At 39.6% G+C, this 22,684-nt stretch overlaps 1 protein-coding gene across 3 annotated transcripts in view; it reads right to left on the minus strand.

The window, feature by feature from the left end:
- Window positions 1-22,684, minus strand: part of FRAS1 (Fraser extracellular matrix complex subunit 1) — a 437,262-nt gene that overhangs the window by 160,046 nt on the left and 254,532 nt on the right. For all 3 annotated transcript variants that reach the window (XM_055313090.1, XM_055313089.1, XM_055313088.1), the window contains exons 21-27: window positions 22,065-22,217; window positions 21,679-21,825; window positions 16,193-16,339; window positions 13,228-13,368; window positions 12,041-12,181; window positions 10,197-10,334; window positions 6,966-7,236 (exon numbers count right to left, since the gene is read on the minus strand). In XM_055313090.1, the coding sequence (XP_055169065.1) occupies window positions 6,966-7,236; window positions 10,197-10,334; window positions 12,041-12,181; window positions 13,228-13,368; window positions 16,193-16,339; window positions 21,679-21,825; window positions 22,065-22,217 (1,138 nt within the window). The remainder of the gene's footprint in view (window positions 1-6,965; window positions 7,237-10,196; window positions 10,335-12,040; window positions 12,182-13,227; window positions 13,369-16,192; window positions 16,340-21,678; window positions 21,826-22,064; window positions 22,218-22,684) is intronic.

Raw genomic sequence — 22,684 nt, forward strand, 5'->3', positions numbered from 1 at the left:
GGTAGCACAGACATTTTCACAATATTAATTCTTCCAATCCATGAGCATGGAGTGTTTTTTCCATCTCTTTGTGTCTTCCTCAATTACTTTCAGAAGTGTTCCGTAGTTTTTAGGGTATAGATCCTTTATCTCTTTGGTTAGGTTTATGCCTAGGTATCTTATGCTTTTGGGTGCAATTGTAAATGGGACTGACTCCTTAATTTCTCTGTCTTCAGTCTCATTGTTAGTGTATAGAAATGCCATTGATTTTTGGGCATTGATTTTGTATCCTGCCACATTGCTGAATTGCTGTAGGAGTTCTAGCAATCTTGGGGTGGAGTCTTTTGGGTTTTCAATATACAGCATCCTGTCATCTGAGAAGAGGGAGAGTTTGACTTCTTCTTTGCCAATTTGAATGCCTTTTATTTCTTTTTCTTTTTTAAAAATTTTATTTATTTATTTTTTTATTTTAATTTCTTTTTCATTGTCTGATTGCTGAGGCTAGGATTTCTAGTACTATGGTGAATAACAGTGGTTGAGAGTGGACATCCCTGTTTTGTTCCTGCTCTTAGGGGATAAGGCTCTCAGTGTTTCCCCATTGAGAATGATATTCGCTGTGGGCTTTTGATAGATGGCTTTTATGATATTGAGGAATGTTCCCTCTATCCCTACACTCTGAAGAGTTTTGATCAAGAATGGATGTCATCTTTTGTCAAATGCTTTCTCTGCATCTATTGAGAGGATCATATGGTTCTTGTTTTTTGTCTTGTTGATATGATTTATCACATTGATTGTTTTACAAGTGTTGAACCAGCCTTGCATCCCGGGGATAAATCCTACTTGGTCACAGTGAATAATCTTCTTAATGTACTGTTGGATCATATTGGCTAGTATCTTGTTGAGAATTTTTGCATCTGTGTTCATCAGGGATATTGGTCTATAATTCTCCTTTTTGGTGGGGTCTTTGACTGGTTTTGGAATTAAGGTGATGCTGGCCTCATATAACAAGTTTGGAAGTATTCCGTCCTTTCTATCGTTTGAAACAGCTTTAGTAGAATAGGTATGGTTTCTTCTTTAAACATTTGATAGAATTCCCCTGGGAAGCCATCTGGCCCTGGACTTTTGTGTCTTGTGAGGTGTTTGATGACAACTTCAATTTCCTTGCTGGTTATTGCCCTGTTCAGGTTTTCTATTTCTTCCTGTTTGTTTTGGTAATTTTGTGGTTTTCCAGAAATGCATCCATTTCTTCTAGCTTGCCTAATTTGTTGGCATATAGCTGCTCATAATATATTTTTAAAATCATTTGTATTTTCTTGGTATTGGTTGTGATCTCTCCTCTCTTTCATGATTTTATTAATTTGAGTCTTTTTTCTTTTTATAAGGATGGCTAGGAGTTTATCTAATTAACTCTTTCAAAGAACTAACTCCAGGTTTTGTTCATCAGTTCTATAATTCTAGTGTCTGTTTCACGGAGTTCTGCTCAAATATTTATTATCTCTCTTCTGCTTGGTGTTGGCTTTACTTGCTCTTCTTTCTCTAATTCCTTTAGGTGCAAGGTAGTTAGCTTGTATATTTGATTTTTTTCTAATTTTTTGAGGGAGGTTTATATTATGATGTATTTCCCTCTTAGGACTGCTTTTGCTGTATCCCAAAGATTTTGAATGGTTATATCTTCAGTTTCATAGCTTCCATGAATCTTTTTAATTCTTCTCTAATCTAATGGTTGACCCATTCATCTTTTAGTAGGATGCTCTTTAACTTCCACGTGTTTGAGTTTCTTCCAAATTTCTTCCTGTGATTGAGTTCTAGTTTCAAAGCATTGTGGTCTGATAATATGCAGGGGTCGATCCAATCTTTTGGTATTTGTTGAGACCAGATTTGTGACCCAATATGTGGTCTATTCTGGAGGAAGTTCCATGTGCACTTGAGAAGAATGTGTATTCAGTTGTGTTCAGATAGAAAGTTCTATATATATATGTGAAATCTATTTGTTCCAGTGTCTCATTCAAGGCCCTTGCTTCTTTGGTGATGTTCTGCTTAGAAGATCTGTCATTTGCAGAAAGTGCCATGTTGAAGTCTTCTATTATTAGGGTATTATTATCTAAGTATCTCTTTACTTTGGTTATTAATTGATTGATATACTTGGCAGCTCCCACATTAGGAGCATAAATATTCATAATTGTTAGGTCTTCTTTTTGGATAGACCCTTTAAGTATGATATAGTGTCCCTCTTCATCTCTTACTACAGTCTTTGGTATAAACTCTAATCTATCTGATTTGAGGATTGGTACTCAGCTTTCTTTTGAGGACCATTTGAATGGTAAATGGTTCTCCAACCTTTCATTTTCAGGTTGGAGGTGTCCTTACGTCTAAAATGAGTCTCTTGTAGATAGCATATAGATGGGTCTTGCTTTTTTATCCAGTCTGATACCCTGTGTCTTTTGATGAGATCATTTAGCCCATTCATGTTCAGAGTAACTATTGAAAGATATGAATTTAGTGTCATCAGTCCCTGTTTTTGTGGATTATTTCTTTGGGCTCCCTCTTTCTTTTACAGGGTCCCGCTTAATGTTTCTTGCAAAGCCAGTTAGGTGGTCACATATTCTTTCAGTTTCTATTCTGGAAGCTCTTTATCTTTCCTTCTATTCTGAATGACAGCCTTGCTGGATAAAATATTCTTGGCTGCATGTTCTTCTCATTTAGGACCCTGAATATATCTGCCAGTCCTCTCTGGCCAGCCAGGTCTCTGTGGAGAGGTCTGCTGTTAATATAATTCTCCCCATATAAGTTAAGAATCTCTGGTCTTAAGCTGTGTTAAGAATTTTCTCTTTACTTTTGAAATTTGCAAGTTTCACCATTAAATGTTAAGGTGTTGAATGGTTTTTATTGATTTTTTGGGGGTGGTGTCCTCTTTATCTCTTGGATCTGAATGCCTGTTTCCTTCCCCAGATTAGGGAAGTCCTCAGCTATGATTTGCTCAAATATACTTTGTGGTCCTCTCTCTCTCTCAGCCTCTTCTGGAACCCCAATTAGACATATATTCTTCCTTCTCAAGCTATTATTATTTCCCTCAGTCTTTCTTCATGGGCTCTTGTTTTTCTTTTTTCCTCAGCTTCCTTCCTTACCATCAACTTGTCTTTTATATCATTCACTCTCTCTTCCATCTCATTAGCCCTAGCCGTTAGAACATCCAGCTTGGATTGCATCTCATTTAATCTATTTTTAATTTTGGCCTGATTAGATCTCAATTCTGCAGTAATGAAGTCTCTATAGCCATTTATGCTTTTTTCCAGAGCCACCAGTAGCTTTATAATTGTAATTCTGAATTGAATTTCTGACATCGTATTGAAATTCAAATTCTATAACTCTTTGGCAGAGAGTATTATTTCCGTTTCTTTCTTTTGTGGTGAATTCTTCCTTCTAGTGATTTTGTCCAGTCCAGAGTGGCTATATCAGTGGGCTGAGTCAAAAATATCAATCACGACCTAATTAAAATACACCCTAGATGATTCTGAAGAGGTCGGAGACCAGAAAATAAAAGAAAAAGAAGAACAGAACAAAAAAAAAAAGGACCACTAAAGTAAAAAACAAATTTTAAAACAAAGTAGCAAAAATAAAAAGCCAAAAATGAAGAAGAAGAAAAAAGAAAAAGAAAAAAAGAAGTAAAAGAAAAAGAAAAAAAAGGGGGGGTGGGGATGGTGGTGGTGAGGAAGTGGTAGTGGAGAGAGACTGTAGTCTACCTGAGGTGTCCCAGAGGGTGATCCTCTTGGTTCTGAGTGTATTTTGTTCTGTACGGTAGAAGGTGCTCAATCCCAAATTTATATAAACCAGCAATACTTATCGAAAGCCCCAACATTGAGCACAAAAACAAATAATTTAAAAGAAGGGGGGCAGAATGGGAATGAAGAGAGAATATAATCTCACAGAATGAACCAACACGATGTTCCATTTGGTTCTAGGTGTATGTTGGTCGTGTTTTAGAAAGTACTAACTTCCACCATTGTAAAACAAAAAAAGGGAGAAAAAACAAAAACCCGTGTATCTATCTACCAAAATTAAATTGAATACGTTGAAGGGAATGCAGAAGTGAAAAATATATCTTAGACATGTAATTGTAGAAATATGAAAGTCAAAAAGGAAAAAACTTAAAAATGAAGAGCTGATAAAATATTGTCGTTAAGGTGGGAAAAGAGAAAAAATACTGGAAATTTTTAGTCTCATATAAGAATGAGTCATAATGGAAAAAGGAAAAAAAAAAGGTCCCTCTATTTCTATATACTATTTTCCCTCAGTCCTGGAGCTTTCCAGCACTGCTTGGTCAATAAACTTGCTCTTCCCTTGTTCTTTCAGCTGATCTTCTGGAGAAGGGGCCTGCTGTGCTGATTCTCAGGTGTGTGTGCCTGGGCGGAGATGCCCCACCCCTTGTCAGGTGCCGGGCTCAGTGGGAGCTGTTGATCCCATGAGGCCTCTGTTCCCTGGCAGCCCTACCCCACCCAAGGTGAAACAAGAAGGAAAACCAACAATTGCAGTAGCCAGATCTCCACCCTGGAGTTGAGCTTCCTGTGAGTAACTAACAGCAGTCTCCCAGTCTGCACTGGCCCAGATGCTCCCGGGGCAGTGCAGGTGCGCTGATCTGCACAGTTAGGGTGCGCCCAGCAGCAGGAGAGTCCTCCCGGGGCAGTGCAGGTGCGCTGATCTGCACAGTTAGGGTGCGCCCAGCAGCAGGAGAGTCCTCACTGTCCTGTGCCTTCCCCGCTTCCACCTGTCCCAGGGGGAATGCAGGATCACTGGCTTTGTCCACTTGGCTGCCCTGGGATCCAGGGTCCTGTGCCATTGGACCTGCACTCCCGGGGGGCCACCTCTCCCGAAGAGAACGGGGCACAGCCACCTCCATCCAGAGCTGGCCTGCCTAACTGACTGGCTTCTCCCAAATGCCCTGGAGGGCTGCTCCACTCCAGAACTTTACCCATATTGGATCCCGGTTTGTGGTGCACTTTCCCCCCAGTGTCCCTCCTCTTATAGTGACTCCGGGAATCTTGAGGCTTCACTGTCCCTCCTGCGATTCTGCCCAATTTCTCTGCTAAGCACTTTTCCACCAGGGAAAACTCCGGTGCAGATTTTCCTGCTTCTCTACGGCTGGGCTTTTCTGCCCTGGAGGCTTTCACCGCTCAGCCCAGCTACTTGTAGTTCCCCTTCCCCACTTTATTCTTATTTTATTCTCTGTAGCATTCCAGCTATTCTTTCTTTAAATCTCAGGTCAAATTCATAGATCTTCAGAATGTTTTGACAGTTATCTAGGTAAGTTTGTGGGGCCAGGTGAGTTGAGGACCCCTACTCTTCCAACATCTTACCCTCCAGAATTTTCTATTTTCATGAATCACCACCAATCTTATTTTCCTATTCTTTTTTTTGTTTAAATTTCTAGATAAAGATTTTTTTGTTTACATTTCTATATAAAGAAATTCCGATTCTAAAATGGGTACCCCAAGATAAAAGGGAGTACTGAAAGAATTCCCTGCAAAAGAGTCACCATTCTTTGTCCTGTTTAGGGATACAAAGCTGACTGGAAGAGAACAGGTGATGAGAGATTAAAGAGGTGAAATAGACAAGAGGAATAGCTTTGGTTGTCTTAGAGCCTTTACAAACTTTATCCACTGTTCACAAGATTCCAAGGTAAAGGACTACAGGTATTGAGGCCTGTGGGGTGTGTGTGTGTGTGTGCATGCCTGTGATGCAAACAATTAAGAACTACACTTGAAGCAAAATGAATGCAGGATTTGGAGCATAAATCTGAAGCTTGATTCTATGGTATCAGATGCCAGAGTTTTAAGCTCCACCTCTGTAGCAACATGTCTCTGTGACAAGATCTTTTGCCCCTTGAGGATGGAAGCATGCCCATTATTCTTAGTATTACTAAAGAGGCAGAAATATAGTGGCTAAAGGCATGGGTTGTGGAGTCAGAGAGCCAGGGATTGGACACTTGGCTTTGCTTATACTCTGAAGGCTGTTTCCCTAACTATACCCCAGGAACATAAATATACATAGTTCACATGAAGTGTTTAATACAATGCCTGGGTCGTAGTCAGCACTCAGTAAATATCAGTTGTTCTTATTCCTATAGGATGATGTTTTGAGGTTCTGGCTCTCAACTGCAATAGGGAAAGTGCCATCTCTTTTCTCCTCACCTATCTCCTAGCCCAAACCTTAAAAAAAAAATTCTCTAGTGGTGATGGTAGAAAATATTCACTGTAAATATTTCAACCCATTGCTAACACTAGAATCTACCCTGAATTATCTGCACCAATGAAGCAGAGCTGGGTAAAGGATAATCCACAAGGCTAATCTTTGGGGTACATTCTCTGATTTCAGTTTAGCAGATTTAGTCTGCTAATTATATGACTCTATTTGCTTGGGTTAGTGTTAACATTCAATTGCATTCCTGAAGCATATGTCAGCTGGAGTGAGGAAGACAGCCAAGAGTGTGCTAGGCATCAGAGGAAAACTGGAGCAGGCTTAAAAATTAACCACAATTAATCTTATAAAGTGGATAATAAAAAGTTGTGACTCTTAGCCTCCCTCCAACTCTGGAATTCAAGGAACCATATAACACTTGGAAAAGTATGTGCAACGTCTTATAGCCACTGCTCACTCCTAGTATATCACCCTGATGTGAAAGAAGCAGCTGTAGCAATCTACATAGATAACCAGTTTTGTTTTTTTGCTGGGCCGAAAATACTGAGTAATTGTACAAGGAACTTTCCTGTCACATCAGAGAATTACCCATAATTACGTGATAAAATGAAAATGACTATAACAGAAGCATACTCTCGGAGCAATTACAGTAAAATGATGACAGGCATCTGAAAGTGGTGGCATTTGTGGAGTATTGATCTTCCCCAGAAGAGAAAGGATAGCTATTAAGAAGATGGGAAGGGGTGCAGAGCACTGAAAGGAGGCAGGAGGAGAACAACAGAACACTGACTCACCTGGGTTTTTCTTTGCTGTGCACAAAACGTACTTTTTTCTCATTCACATCCTTCCAGCTAAAATGGCCAGCCTTGTCAAGCTGAACTTCTCTTCCATTCCTCGAGAGCACTAGCTGACCATTGGTGGGAGTGCTCACAACATGGAACTGGAGGTCTTCCATCCTGCCATCCTGGTCTTGGACATTCAGAAGGGGAAAATCCAGTGGCTTCATTGAACCAATTGCAAGGGTGAGAGAACCATTCACATGAAGACTAGGAGTATATATTTTGCCTAGAAAACATACGAGTCCAAAGATCAGATTCGGTTCATTCACTAATAAGGGTATTTTTTGTAAATAAATAGACTCGTAATGTTTGTTCAGAAATGAGACTCTAGGCTATTGTGCACCATAAGCCTCCTTCTAATCCAGTGATTCTCACCCTGAGTGCATATGAAAATAACAGATTCTCAAGGTTAAAATGTAAATTTCTAGAAGAAAATATAGTATAAAATCTTTAAAAAAATTTTTTTTAATTTTTTCATGAGAGAGACAGACAGACAGACAGACAGGCAGAGGCACAGGCAGAGAGAGAAGCAGGCTCCATGCAGGGAGCCCAATGTGGGACTCAACCCCCGGTCTCCAGGATCATGCTCTGGGCCGAAGGTGGCGCTAAACCACTGAGCCACCAGGGCTGCCCTGTGTATGAGATCTTAAATTAGGCAATGCTTTCTTAGATATGACACAAAAGGCATGCATGACAAAAGAAAAAATAGATAAATTGGACCAAGATACTTCAAAGGACACTGGTAAGAAAGTGAAAAGGACAATCCATAGAGTGGGAGAAAATAGTTGCAAATTATATATCTGAAAAGAGACTTGTATCCAAAATATATATAAAAAAATCTTACAATTCAATAAAAGACAAGTAACCTAATTCAAAAATAGGCAGAGTTTGAATAGGCATTTTTCCAAAGAAGATATACAAAGGCCAATAAGTACATGAAAAGGTGCTCAATGTCACTCAAAACCATAATGTGATACCACCTCACAGTCACTATGAAGGGCAATAAAACTTATTCCTGAGGATGTGGAGGAATTAGAAATCTTACACATTGCTGGTGGGAATGTAAAATGGTGCAGTTTGGCAGTTCCTCAAACAATTAAACATAGAGCTACCCTATGATCCAATAATTCTACTCATAGGCATATACCCAAGAGAACTAAACACATATGTCCATATAAAAACGTGTACGTAAATGTTCATAGCAGTTATAGATAATAGCCTAAAGGTGAAAACAACCCAAATGTCCATTAATTGGGGAATGAATAAACAAAATACGGTATATTCATACAATGGAATATTATTCAACTGTAAAAAGAAAAGATGTAGTTAGTGATAAGTGTTCCAATGTAGAGGAACCTTGAAAATATTATTGCCAAGTGAAAAAAGCCAGACATAAAAGGCCACATATTGTATGATTCCATTTATGTGAAACGTCTAGAAGAGCTAAACCCCACAGAAACAGAACATTGATCAATGACTGCCACAGACTGGGGCAAGCATAGAAACTGTTAATGGTTACTGAATTTCTTTTTGGAAGAATAGAATGTCCTGGAATTAGAGAGTGGTGATGATTCCTTAACCCTGTGAATATGCTAAAAGCCACAGAATTGTATATGTTAAAGAGTGAATTCTATGGTATGTGAATTATATCTCAATAATAATAATAAATAATCATATAGGACCCTTTTAAAACAGTACTGACACTTAAACTCCACCATCAGAGATTCTGACTTAGATGTTCTGGAGTGGGAACCTTATTGATTTTACAAGCTCCTCAGGCAACCCTAATGGACTTCCAAGTTGGGAACCACAGTCCTAACCTAATACTTTGATCACATCTGACCATCAGACCCATTAAGGGTAAGAAAAAAAGCAAGGGTCTGATATCATTTGCTCAAACAGTATGATTATCAGTGACTTATATTCAGAATTCATATGAAGTATACCCACTTTGTTTTAAAATTTTACCATCTTTGTCCATAGGAAACATCTGATGGATGAATATCCGATCATGATGTGAAATTCATCCTGTCTCCTACAAGCTGTTTTGCCTGGATTTCATTGCTAGTGTTTCCTTCTACAAGTAGGTCAGTCAGGACAGTTTGGGAATGACAAATTTCAAGGGGACTACTTTCACTCTAAGATACTCTAATGAAAATGAAATTCATTTTCACAAGTTGACTTGTAATATGTCCCAAGAGGAGTAGGCTGATTCTCATGTACTTGGGGTTTCCAGAAGGATCCCAATAAAATAAGCCAAATATATCTTTTTCCCGTGGGAAGTCTTAATATCTTTAGAGGTCAGGAATTTAAAGACAGAAAATGTGATTGACTGTGGGTGTTAAAATATGCCTCACATTATTGAGAAGGACACTCAAAAGCTGAGGAATGCTCAACTATAGTATAACTCTCAAGGTTCATTCATCTATAAAACTTGGGAATTCAAAATTAAGAGTGAATTTAAATTTGCTTCGCTTTTGTTGTTTAAGGTGATTTATCCATTAATGTGTTGGAGAAGGCTAGCTCCATTCCCTTAATACATCACCTTACTCTTAATGGGAGAGTGACTTGAAATCTATTTGCTTTATTTTTTTATTTTATTTTATTTTATTTTTTGAAATCTATTTGCTTTAAATGTGTGACCTTAATGGGGCAGGCTTCTCACACTACTCGTTACTTATTTGCAATTTATCTCCAGTATGTCCACAAAATATGCACCATTGACACCTGGCATAATTAGCTCTACAAGTTTATATATATATATATGTAAATTATATATGTATATAATTATGTAAATTATATATATGTATATAATTATATAAATTATATATAATAAATTATATACATGTATATATAAATATTATTTACATATAATAAATATATTATATATTTATATAATAAATTATATCTATATGTATATATGTAATTTTCTACAACATATCTGTAGTTCAGAAACATAACTTCTGATAGTTGTTATTTTTAAAGGACAGATTGTTTCTTTTTCCCAAAGATCTTAGAAGCTGAGTTTCTCCAATGTCCATGTCCTATAAATAATCCCTTATTCGTTAACATTCCCACAATGAGACTGAATTTTACATCACATGAGCTAATTGTATCTACAGACTCAGTCTCTGCATGGAGAAATTATAGGTTCCTACACCACAACATCTGACAAGAAGCACTTACCAGTACATGTTTCATTAGAATGGGCAGAGAAGCCAGGAATGCAGTTGGAAATACAAAGGCCACTCTTCAAAAAGAACCCATAGTCACAGAGATGACATTGGTCCTGGCGGCTGCACTGCAAGCATGCCCGGGGGCAGACTGTCAAAGAAAGGACACGGTAAGTGAGGCACACCAAAGGCATAGTCACCAGTGAGGTCCACCAATGACAGAGAAATAAAGAGTGACATGACAGCACAAGCAACATAGGACCCCCAACTACAGCAAAAGGAATTCCTCTAGAATTTCACAGGGAGCAGATCTATCCTCAGAAGGAAAGTGAATACAGCAGAGCATCTTTGTTTTATGCACTGTGATGTGAAAATGTTGCACATAAATGGATTATTTAAAAAGTTAAACATAATGACTTGTAAGAGAGGTGGTTTAAAATGATTAAGAGCACAGGCCCTTTCTCGGTACCATTCCTCCTCTACCACTTACCAGCTGTCCGCTCTGGGCAAGTTCCTTTAATGATCTATGGTGTGATTTTCTCTTATTAAAAATGGAGATAGTAACAGCACCTAATGCAAATAACTGTTGGGAGGATGTGTTATGATGTGAAGAGACTAGAACACTGCCTGGCATATAAAAGGCCTCAGCTACACTACTAATACCACTGCTACTCTATTATTATTATTATTATTATTATTATTATTATTATTATTTTAAATGCACGAGGAGAGTAAGCTCATTAAAGGACCATAGGAAGGATGCCTGGATGGCTCAGCGGTTGAGCGTCTGCCTTTGGCTCAGGGCATGATCCTGGAGTCTGGGGATCGAGTCCCACATCGGGCTCCCTGCATGGAGCCTGCTTCTCCCTCTGCTTATGTCTCTGCCTTCTCTCTGTGTGTGTCTCTCACTAATAAATAAATAAAATCTTTAAAAAATAAAATATAAAAAAAGGACCATAGGTTTATTTCTTTGGGTCAAATTAATAATAATCTTTCATAAATCGAGTGTTTACTGCCTAATTTTTCTGCTTCCTTAATCAAGATGTTATTATAGAGAAGTGGTATATACTATAAAGGCCCTGAATTGGAATCAGAAAACTTGGGTTGAATATCTGACTTTATGTTGCCTTGATTAATATTCTCAAGCCATTGTCTTTCTTTTTTTTTTTTTCACTTGTGAAACAGGATTCAAAATGTCTGCTGTGTTTTTACCACCAAGTCATTGTGAATATTAAATGAGATAATGCAGATGGAGGAATTTTGTGAAATGTAAAATGCCATGCAGGGGTCATGGCTTTATTTAAGTGTCAGGTTTTCTTCAAAGTGGGGCATATGATATTAAGTTTTAATGGAAATGATGAGAACCAATTGAGGAAACTCTCGTGGATATCCCAACAGACAAGGAGACTAAAACTTTGGGTTGAACTTTAATAATAAAAGTTCAATGCATCTCACCAAATTGTCCTCAGAAATCCTGCTCTTCAAGGATATTAGGCCAATAATAGGGTCATCAGTAATTTAGTTTACACACTGAAAATTCTATGCCCATATCAATAAGAGTATCTGCTCTTAGTTCAACATAAGCCTCACATTCCATAAAATACTGGCCTCATTTCCATAAAGACCTAAGGGACAACACTGATTTATGCAAGAGAATTATTGGCCTGCACTTTATATTCTATTTAACCAGCACTTGGCAGATGTGCATGGGAAGCCATCAGTTTCTTAGGCCTAGCTCCCTGTGTTTCCATTCTACTTCTCATCCAGATTCTCCTTTGTTACCTGAGAATCAACACACTTGATATACTTGTGGCCCTTATTTTTCTTCCAGAGGACTCAGAACAGTCTCCAAGTTACCTGTGCATTGGCGATTTACATGGTCTGCAAAGTACCCCTTCCCACATTCCTGGACACACTGGCCTTCCAACAGGAGAAATGGCCCTTCACAGCGAGTGCACTCATGGGGACCTTGGCACCGGAGACAGTGGTTGCCACAGCCTAATGGACAAAAATCAAATCAACAGAACAGTACAGCTTTCCAAGGGAAGGGGTTCCTGGCCCTTATGAGGAGTCAGGAGCCAGGCTTCTGGTTGCGACTACTCTACTTACCAACAGGGTGATTTAGGATCAGAGATTCAACTTCTCTGAGCCTTGATGCTCTCTCCTATAAAATGAGAGTGGACACATACTGTCCCTCCCAGCTTGCTGGACAAAGATCAAGGTAAATGGAAAATACTAGGCAAACCTAGAAGCTACAGTTACTAGCCATTATCATTATTATTAATTAGTCCATGGTTCTCTTGCCTCACTCAAGTGTCCATCTTTCCTGGCTCACCCAGTCAGTTATTAAAGTCTCCCCAACATGTTCCCAGGAGTGCCATCTGTGCACTTGCAGGGCATTTTGAGGTCCGAAGATTTTGTGATGTTAAATCAAGGCTGAAGGGAGTGGGACTTCTTAGAAGGATGGTGGTAAGACATCTGGTACATGCAGGCCTTCGGGAGACAGATGGCGGAATAATATGGTCCATCATGTATAATACCTCCCCATCCAGAGGACAGGACTGTTCAATGCTCCAGGAGATCCAAAAGTCATCAAACATACCTGTTTGTGAGGCCATATACCCCCAAGATTACCCCACTGACCTCAAGTTTTAGAAAATATCATGTTTGGGCATGGGAGGAGCAGAGAGGGGGCATTTTTACTACAACGAAGAAAAGCTCTTAGGAAAGAAGCCAGAAATTGGATAAAAAGCCAGAAAGAAGGGCATCCCCGGTGGCCCAGTGGTTTAGCACTGCCTTCAGCCTGGAGTGTGATCCTGGAGACCCAGAATCGAGTCCCATGTCAGGCTCCCTGCATGGAGCCGGCTTCTCCCTCTGCCTGTGTCTCTGCCCACCCCCTCTCCCTGTGTCTGTCATGAAAAAATAAATAAAATTAAAAAAAAAAAGCCAGAAAGGAAATTTGCCAAAGACTCCTTGTCAGAACAGTAAAAATTGGAGAAGGCTTAAGTGTGGATGAGAACAGAGCAGGGACTATAGACACTTACTTTTGCAGAGACCCAAGTCCCTGTAGAAGGATGGTGAGCACTGCTCCACACAGGCTCCGCCCTGGAGAACGTAGCCATCCATGCACTGCAGGCAGTCTGTCCTCAGGGGTCCGCTGCACGCATTGCAACTCCAATCACACTCTAGAAAGGAAGTCCATGTTAGATCACCTTCATCTGTCCACCCTCAGTCCCAGCAACTAAATTATGAGGACACCATCTGCAGTGACAAGGGGTAAAGTGAGGACAACATGAGATGTCAGATAAATGAGCTCTAACGAGGTTTCTGCTTGTAGGAGCCTGAACTCCTCTCTGAGGTTTAGTGTTTCCTAATTATGTTAGACACGGGCATGTACAAGGATCACTCCATGCCTGTGCAGAGCCTGTTTGTCAGCAGGGCTGCTGAGGAGCCAGATTAACTTAATATTATTCCATGTGCCTCAGAGTTCTTTATTCCTGTGCCATGGTGTCTTCATGCAAAGCCTGCTCTATTACAGGGAGGGGCCAATTTGCCTCCACAAACCTAATCTGGACCTCGTCCAAATGCTCTGTAGGTAAGGGGATGTCAGAGACTCAACCAGGAATGCATCTGCTGCCTCCACCATCACCGGCTGCTTGATTCTCTACTTCTCAAAAATCAGGTGCTGACCCACCCAACAGAAAGAACCAATGATGTTAGAATTAAAAGGCACATGAAGCAACTGTCCAGGAAGAAAGGGCTTACAGAAATAACAAGATCTCCTTAAAGCAGTAGAATGGACTCATTTACATGTTATGTAATATTATCAATAAGCACCTTTCAGCACAGTGCTGAAAGGTGGGTAGAAAGTGGGCAGACCCTGGCTTCAAGAGGCTTATGTGCCCATGGGTTCCAGCCTTGGATGTGCACCCATATAAGACAGGAGGATTATTAGGTATACAGATTATTAGGCTCAACATAAGAACTATTAATGTTGTCTTGAGGACTGGGGCACAAGGAAACATGCATGCCAGGGCCACTACTGTTGTTTCTGTGCTTATGATTATTATAGTGGTTGTTACTGTTGCTGTGGTTGTTGAAGGCCCAGGCAATTCCTGCAGCCAGGACATTCATGTTTGAGACCCAAAGTTCCAGCTAGTAAACTAAGTCCTTCATGTATGTAAGGTGGGACAATACCACATGGTTAAGTGCTTGTGTTTTGAAGACAGCCAAGTCTCTACTGAAGCTATGGCTGAGCCGCTATTTATCTACATCTCTTATATACCTTCCTTAAATTATTTGAGCATCAGTTTCCTTATCTGTAAGACAGATAAGAATAGTATCTATTTCATAAGGCTATTGTATAGATTAAACAAAGTGGTGAATGTAAAGAAGTTAGCACAGTGCCTGGCACCTAGTAACAGATTAACAAATATTTTGCTGCCCAACTGTTTTTCTCAGAGAACATTCTGCGCCCTCACTCCACCATCCATACCAGCTGAGAATAAGGAAACTTCTCATTAGTCACCTTTCTCTTTCTTGATGCAGTATTTCTAAGTCCCAAAGAAGCAGGTAAATGTGCAAGACAGTACACAGTACACAGGCTTCCAAGAAGATTTATAAAGTTAATCTCACTCATTTATTTGGTTGAATCAGTCCTGAGGGAGAATGACTAAAGTAGAGCCTTGAAAACTGCCAGCATAGTTGTGAAATCATTTACAACATGGAGGATTTGTGATAATCTTGTTTTTCACCACAAATTGACAACCACTGTTTGGAAGGGGAAAAACTATAAAAGCTTCTGTGGTCTTGAGCACAGAGCCCACCTAAGTTGACAACAAGTAGGATCTCTTGGAATGGAGAATATGCAATTTTGCAAAGCCTTAAAACATCCCAAACTCACTTGACAGATGTTTGGCCTTCATATCTGAGCCCCAGCTTTTTGGGCAGAACTGGAGAGATGAGAGACAAGTGGAATAGAGGGATGGAGGAAGAAAATGGAAGAAAAGCAAGGAAAATTCTGTTCTCCTTGCTGAGCACTGCCATTTAACAAGCATAAGCCCCAGGAATTCCAACCACTAGAAAACAAGGTACTAGGTTTCTGACATTGCCTCCTTACAAACTCCTCAAGCACAGGACTGTCTTTACTCACCTAAGTCTGTTAGAGATGAACAATCAGATACAACCCCTATCTTTTTTTAAAGATCTCTTCGTTTGAGAGAGAGAGAAAGCACAAGAGCAGGGGGAGGGACAAGGGAGAGGGAAAAGCAGACTCCCCGCTGAGTGGGGAATATGATGCAGGGCTTGGTCCCAAGACCCTGAGATCATGACCTGAGCCAAGGCAGATGTTTAACCAAGACACCCAAGCACCCCAATCTCTGTCTTCATTAAGCTTAGGTTCTAGCAATCTAGAATTTTAATGCAAGTGCCTCTAGGTCCTAGGAAGGTAATGTAAATCTCTCAATAGGCCTGGTGTGATAAAAGAGGGAATGGTGGGGACTGTAGTGATCTGAACACACAACAGGGACAACCACTACTCATCTCCAACTGACTGCTGCATTGTGGAAATGCAAATCCAGTATTGCCAGATCATCTGACTTTTTCAAAAGAAACAGAAAATATCAATTTTTGTATATGAAGTCTTCTACATTTTAAAATGCATTAATTAAAAATTTTAAAACACTGTAACATTAGAGAGGCCAAAAAAAACCTCTAAGTCTTGGACCACATACAACCTGAATTTCTGGTTTGCCACGTCTGGTCTAGCTACTAAAACCTTGCACAATACCTGGCACATAGTGGGTGCTCAAAAATATTTTCTTAATAAAGTACATACAAAAAAAGGAAATAAATTGCATACATGCATTCATAATACATGATGACTTCTTGCTATCATCAGAGAAAGTTGAAACATATGACAGCATTTTCCCAATGTGCAGGATTGGACACCTACAGTACAGGGAGATCACTGAGGAAAAGAATCATTGCACAGTTCTGGAAGAGCTTTACCTTTGCAGATCTTGGTGGAGAAGTCAAGAAAGTACTGTGGGGCACAGCTCTCATACTGACATTCCCCAAAGAGCAAGACCTTGTTTGGATCTCGGCAAGAGGTACAGCTGGCCTGTGAATCACAGCTTCTACAATCAGCATCACATGCTGAGGAGATAGGAAAAGAAAATGACCAGATAATTATAATTGCAAATACTGAAGTACTGATCAAACCTTGACAGATGCTACAAAGGAGTAAAGCCCTGCTCCAACCTATGCTCTAATTGTGGCTCATAACCCTCCCCTGTGATCAACAGAAACAGAAAACGTTATTCTTATTTTCCAGAGAAGATAAATTATAAATCCAAGAATGGAAATCCCACATCCAAGTTACCCTGTGATTCAGCAACAGAATTTATACTTACTCCAAGATCTCTGGAATGACAGTCCAGAGATGTATTTGAACTTTACTTCTTAAGGAATCAAGCCCCCTATTGTTCACGTGGAGTCACATTTTTGAGTGATGCCAAGATTAAAATTAGACAACTACTTTATTGTGAAGCTCAGGAAATCCTATGTTTTAAGCCGCAAAAACCTTTAAGGAGGCCTGGTTTTCTGATTCACCCGGTTATCATTCTCAGTAGCCGCTTAATTCAGGCACTCACGGATGATTTCCAAATCTGGTCATGCTTCCATCTTTCCTAACTTAACAACTGGCATTTCTGCATCTGCTCAGTTTTCTATGCTAGAAATTTTTGGAGCTATCTTGACAACCCCCCTTACTCTCATTCCTAACCCAATCACTCATTGGATCCCATTTATTAAAATTTTCCTACCTAATTCCCAGAAATTTATAATTCTCTCTACATCCATACATGCCAATATATCCAAGCCATCATCATCTCCTACTAGACTACTGTCATAGCCTGCTAACTGACCCCTTTGCCTTCGATTTTCCATGTATCCACAAGAATGAATTTCTTAATTCATACTGCTCAGGTTTCAGAGGATACTTTCATCAATAAACTCATATCTTTCTTTAACCCTAGAAAATTTCCAGCCACCATTTCTGTAAATATTACTCCTCCATCACTCCCTCCATTCTTTCCACCCAGAAATATTAATACACATATTTGAATCCTCTCAATATAATCTCCAAGTCTCTTGTCTTTAACTCTTATTCTTCAGTGACTTCTTTAAGGTCTCCCCTGACTCTCCAGTCTAGAGTAAGTCTCCCTGTCACTGCTCTTATGGCACCCTAGACATTTCATTCATGCCATACATAATAATTGTCATTAAAATGATTATTTAACTTCTGTATCCTTTAAACTATTAAGCGTCATGAAAGCAAAGGCCAGGTTTGTTTCATTCCTTATAATAGTATCTAGCACCTGACTAGTTATCTTTCATATTGTGGATGTTTAATAAACATTTGCACATAAATAAAAGAAGCCAGATATTGTAGTTATATATTCAAGTACCAGCATCTCTGCCTCATTCTGAAATTTTCTCCAAGTACATATCAGAGGAAAAATGATCTAGAGTTTTAGAATTTTAGATCTAGAGGATATCAAAATGTGTGGCACAGTGCAAGAAAATTACCTCCTGGTTAAAAAAAAAAAAGTCCTCTCATTTCACCTATAAGAAATGTCATTGATATAAAATATTCATTAGATATGTAGATTGGTAATTAAAGATCTTAGAAGAATTCTAGACTGGATTTTCAAACAGATGGTTTGAGAATAATTAGAAAAGAGTATTTTAATTTTTGGAAACTTATATGAAATTAAACTTCCATCTTTTTGGCTAGAATTTTTACATATGCTATATCTTAATTTTAGCAAAGGATTTGACAAAAATCTCAAAAATAAACCTGTAAATACAAAAATGAAGTGGTGTCTAGTGGTTGTAGGTGGATTTGAAAATGGTTGAATGCATACTCAAAAAGTTATCCGTAAACCTTTGTAATTAGTAAAAGAAATGCGCTCAGTAGAATATTATGATGAAGTCTTAACTTTTTACTTGATGGACATTTTTATTAATAACTTTAATTAAAGCAAAGAAATCATGCTGATAATATCTACATATGCCACATACACCTAATAAGATACACACATAGTCTAATTTCGCCAGCTAGAACAACTCACACTCAATTTTGGCTAGTTGAACAATAAGTTAAAAGTAATCCAATGAAATAAGCAAAACTCTAAAGTCCTGCATTTATTTCCTATAACTAATTGCATAAATAAAGGATACAGGAGACCTGTTCAAACGGTAGTTCCTATAAAAAATGATGCAAGAATTTTAGATGATTAAAAGCTTATTAAAGGTGTGATATGGTTACTAAAGAAACAAACACAATCTTAAGCTGAAGAACCTTCATATAACCTAAATGTCAGCTGGACCTCCCTGTTTGATGTACAGCTGCAAATGAAGCCCAAATGCCAATTCCTTAGCTTAGAGTGACAGGACAATGCCCTGCCAGATAACTGAGATAACTGTCTCAGTTTAGACAGGAAGATAACTGTCGTTTACTTCCTCAAGTGTCTGCATACCTTCTTATTCTTGAATCCTTCTATGCAATCTTTCATTGCATCTTAGAACCTCAAAGTATAATTCAACCCCTCTACTGGCTTCCGAAACAAATGGGTTCATGCCAAGAATTTTGAAATGTTAGAAGACTATATGGAGATTTGGAGGGATGCAACAGTGTCACACCGAGGAGCAAGGAGCTTCCACCATGTCTATCTGAATCCTTCTTCCTCTTTCATTGAACCCCTCACCTCTCACCAAAGCAATCCACAAACGACCTTGTCTTAGTCAAAGCAGTTCTGCACATACCAATGCCCTTGGGTTCTCAGCTTCCATCTCCAAAGGAATGTGGGTAAGGAGCATTTTCTCTATCTTAGAATATTCAGACCACACATGTAGTAATCAGGTTGGTGTGATTACGTCTGGAGTCCCAGGTGCAGTTCTCTGAGGTCCCGGACCCCAGAAAGTACCAAGAGGTCAGTGAAGACGGTGGTAAGTGGATCAGAAGCCAGTAAGGGAAGCAGAGATGAACTATAACTATCATTCATTAAGCGGTAAGGGACCTGACAGCTTATGAAGTCCACCTTCCCTCTTAAATAGGCCTGTTTTCTACTGCAGCTCAGAGAGGGTCATTCATTTCTGCTCAGTCTGTTGGCTCTAGTTTTGCCTGGAGAAGCAAAGTGCAAGTGGGAAATGATAGTTAATTTCAAACTATGGAAGGCAATCAGGTGAATGAGGAAAGAGACTTACTCTATATTGCTCCAGAGGGGAGTTCTAGGACCTATGAGCAAGAACTAAACATCTAAACAACTACCACCTCCTCCAATGGACTTGGCTTCCTTCCTCATCTGTAGAAACCTCTGAGGGGGAGTGAGAAAGAATCTCTGCATAGGGTACAAGGTCAGATCTGGCCATCCTGGAGTTCTCCTCCTCACCTCTAAAGCACCATGGATTCAAGTACTGAGAACTTCATTTATCATCTCTTTTTTAAAGTTCCTACTTCAACTGATTATTCTTGAATTTTAGAACGAGTATGTAACTTCTAAACGTTTCTGTAGCCAGAATCCAGACAGTTCTTCAGCTCTTACTTTCTTCTATAATATAGTTATTAATGCCTCCCCTTAATACTGGTTATATTTCCTTGAAAGCCCTTTACTGTACCATTTCTAAAATTGTCAGGCCTGTAATTGTCTATAATGATGAGCATTAGAAAGGAACATTGTTGATTTTTTTTTTTTTTTTTACATACTAGAAACTCAAGTATCCCAACTTAAGGGCATGCTTTATTCATCTCTGAAAGAATGAAACTTAAGCTTTAGCAAAGGACTAAGTCTAGGAGATTCTTAATTTAACTGAAATAGCCTATGAAATCCTATTTACGAGGTAGCATAACAAATGCATTTGTGTGGAGATCTCCTTGCACCAAGGCAAAAGCTTCTCAGAAAGAAGTATTTCAATGCAACATTTTTTGTCAACTATACATCATACAAAAGATTCTACTTTTTCTTTTGAACTTTTATTTCTGTGATTCCACTGCTATGAAGAGCCTATTTATCACTAAGTCACTATTTCTCCACTAATACACTCTTGCTCTTGAACAGAACATGCAAGTATTTCATTCATGTCTCTTATGTTAGAGAATCTACAGATACTGGTAGACAGTCGATATATACTAAACAAAGTTTTTATTATGAAAGCAAAGAAATTTTTCATGGGTCCAAAAAGGTTTTTGTTTCTTTTTTTTATCCCTGGTATCTCAATGGATGATGCAAAATGATGAATTCCACATAAATTCATTTCAAATGCAAATCTTTGCAAGCATCTCAGTAAACTAATAGTAGTATCTATCTTTCTACCTATAAAAAATAAATATCTTTAACTGCTTGATTTGCCTATCATTCTGGATCAGGATGATGACAACAACAATAACTAATCTATACTGATACTTATTCTGTGCTAGGGCCCATGCTAAGTGCAAGAGCATTAGATGTAGGTACCATTATAATTACCCTTTGACAAAAAAAAAACAAAAAACAAAAAACAAAACAAAAAAAAAAAACAAAAACACAAGGCCTCGCAGTTAATTCACTTGCTCAAGGTCACAAAGCTAGTAAGTGGCAGGTAGGATTTGAACTTCAGTCACACAGAGTCCAGAGCCCACCTTCCTAACCAGTCTACAATTCCTTCAATATGGTACTTCCTAGGACATAAAATTGAAATACCAGCACTGTATTTGTTAGCTGTCATTTTCAAAAGGAAAAAAGTACAACAAATGTTTTTGCAAATGACACTTCAGTGACTGAAATAAAGTAAGCCACCTCAGCACATCTCAAAAAATGTTCCTTCATCTGTGAAGGATTTTCTAATTTCTTTTCTACTCAGATTTGCACTTTCCTTAATTTATCCTAGCTCTTTATTTGTGCCTGACACAAGTAATTAATCATATTTTGACTTATTTGAGAAATAAGACATCTATGCAAGTAACTCTCCTGCAAGACAAAACAATGATTATTTGTACAGAAACCGAATGCTTTGTAGCATGTCAAGCCTTGCACATTGTCAATATTCAACAAATACACACAGAAAACAAATTAAATCCAGACAAGTGCTTAGGTCGCTGGTTGTGTACCAGAACGAGCTCCACTCCCTGCTCAGGATCTTGGAATTGAATTGCTAAGGATACAATAGGCCAATTTTTATCTTTTCAAGTGAGAAAACCTGAGAACAGAGAAGCTAAATGACTGGCCTAAGATCATGCAGCTGGGACTTGCAGAGGAGATCCCTAGCCTAGCCTTCCCATTTAGACTGATGTCTGAGTTATGACCTGCTAATGGCATCCATATGCCTTTGTTGATTAACTTTATTTTATAAAGATAAAGGCTATCAAGTGAGATTATAGAAGCAAGAACTCTGTATTTCCTTCAATGACTCCAGAAGAGCAGGAAAGGAGAGAAAGTTCATTTTTAAAAACCTACGCTGACAAGTACGGCTGTCATCGAGATAGTGCCCTGGGAAGCAGGCAGTGGTGCAGGTGCCCAGGTGGGACAGGACAAAGTTGGCATCACAGGAGGTGCAGGAGAAGGGTCCTGTGCTCTGGCATGTTCTGCAGGAGGGGTGACATTCTGCAGAGGGAAAAGAGACACAGAGAGAACCTATGTAGCCAAACTCCTTTCCAAAGCAGCCCAAGAAGCATTAGTAAAAGCCCGCACTGAGACCATTAGCTGATCTGGTTTACTGTCCCATGGCGAGCTTCCTGCCTCCTCTCTCCCTCTCTTTCTGGAAGTTCAAATCTTCTCTCACTACTGCCCCCAAAGAGAAGCTCACAAGGCACCGCCAGGTCCTGCGACCAGCACTTACTCACTTTGACAAGCTCCTCTCTCAGCGTAGTATCCGGAAGGGCAATCAGGAACACAGTGGTCACCGAGCAGCAGGTACCGAGCGTTCTGGCAGCGGAGGCAGGTGCTGCCGGGATCGTGGAGATGAGCGGTGCAGTGCCGGCACAGACGATGGCAGTCTGCAAGGGGCGGGGGGCACACAGAAGGCACAGGCAGCGTGAGTGTGCCAGGTCTCAGCACCACACCAAAGGGCAGAAGGGATTGCAACTACTCTTGTGGCAGCGCAGAAGGCGGGAGAGTAGCCCAAAGGCAGGACACCTCAGGAAACAGGTGTACAGATGTGGGACCTGTATAAGCGGGGCGTTTGAGGTTTTTAGCAAATGGCCAGGCCAGGCACGGCTATTAAATTTTCATCTCTTTTCAATGGAACGACCTTCAAGTACTAGGGCAGCACCAGATAGACTCTTGCTAGCATAGAACTGTCAGACTAACAGCAATGGTACTGCCAATCCTACCAACATTTCCCCCAAGAGTTCGGGGAACTGGAGCCCAGCATGCCCCTATTCACAGTGCTCCTAAGGGGGATGCAGTGCCCTCCACAAGCTGCCTTGCCAGGACTTTGGCCTTCCAGAGTCAGCATACCAGC

This window comes from Nyctereutes procyonoides, unplaced genomic scaffold, assembly GCF_905146905.1.
Source record: "Nyctereutes procyonoides isolate TBG_1078 unplaced genomic scaffold, NYPRO_anot_genome, whole genome shotgun sequence".
NCBI classification, from domain to species: domain Eukaryota; kingdom Metazoa; phylum Chordata; class Mammalia; order Carnivora; family Canidae; genus Nyctereutes; species Nyctereutes procyonoides.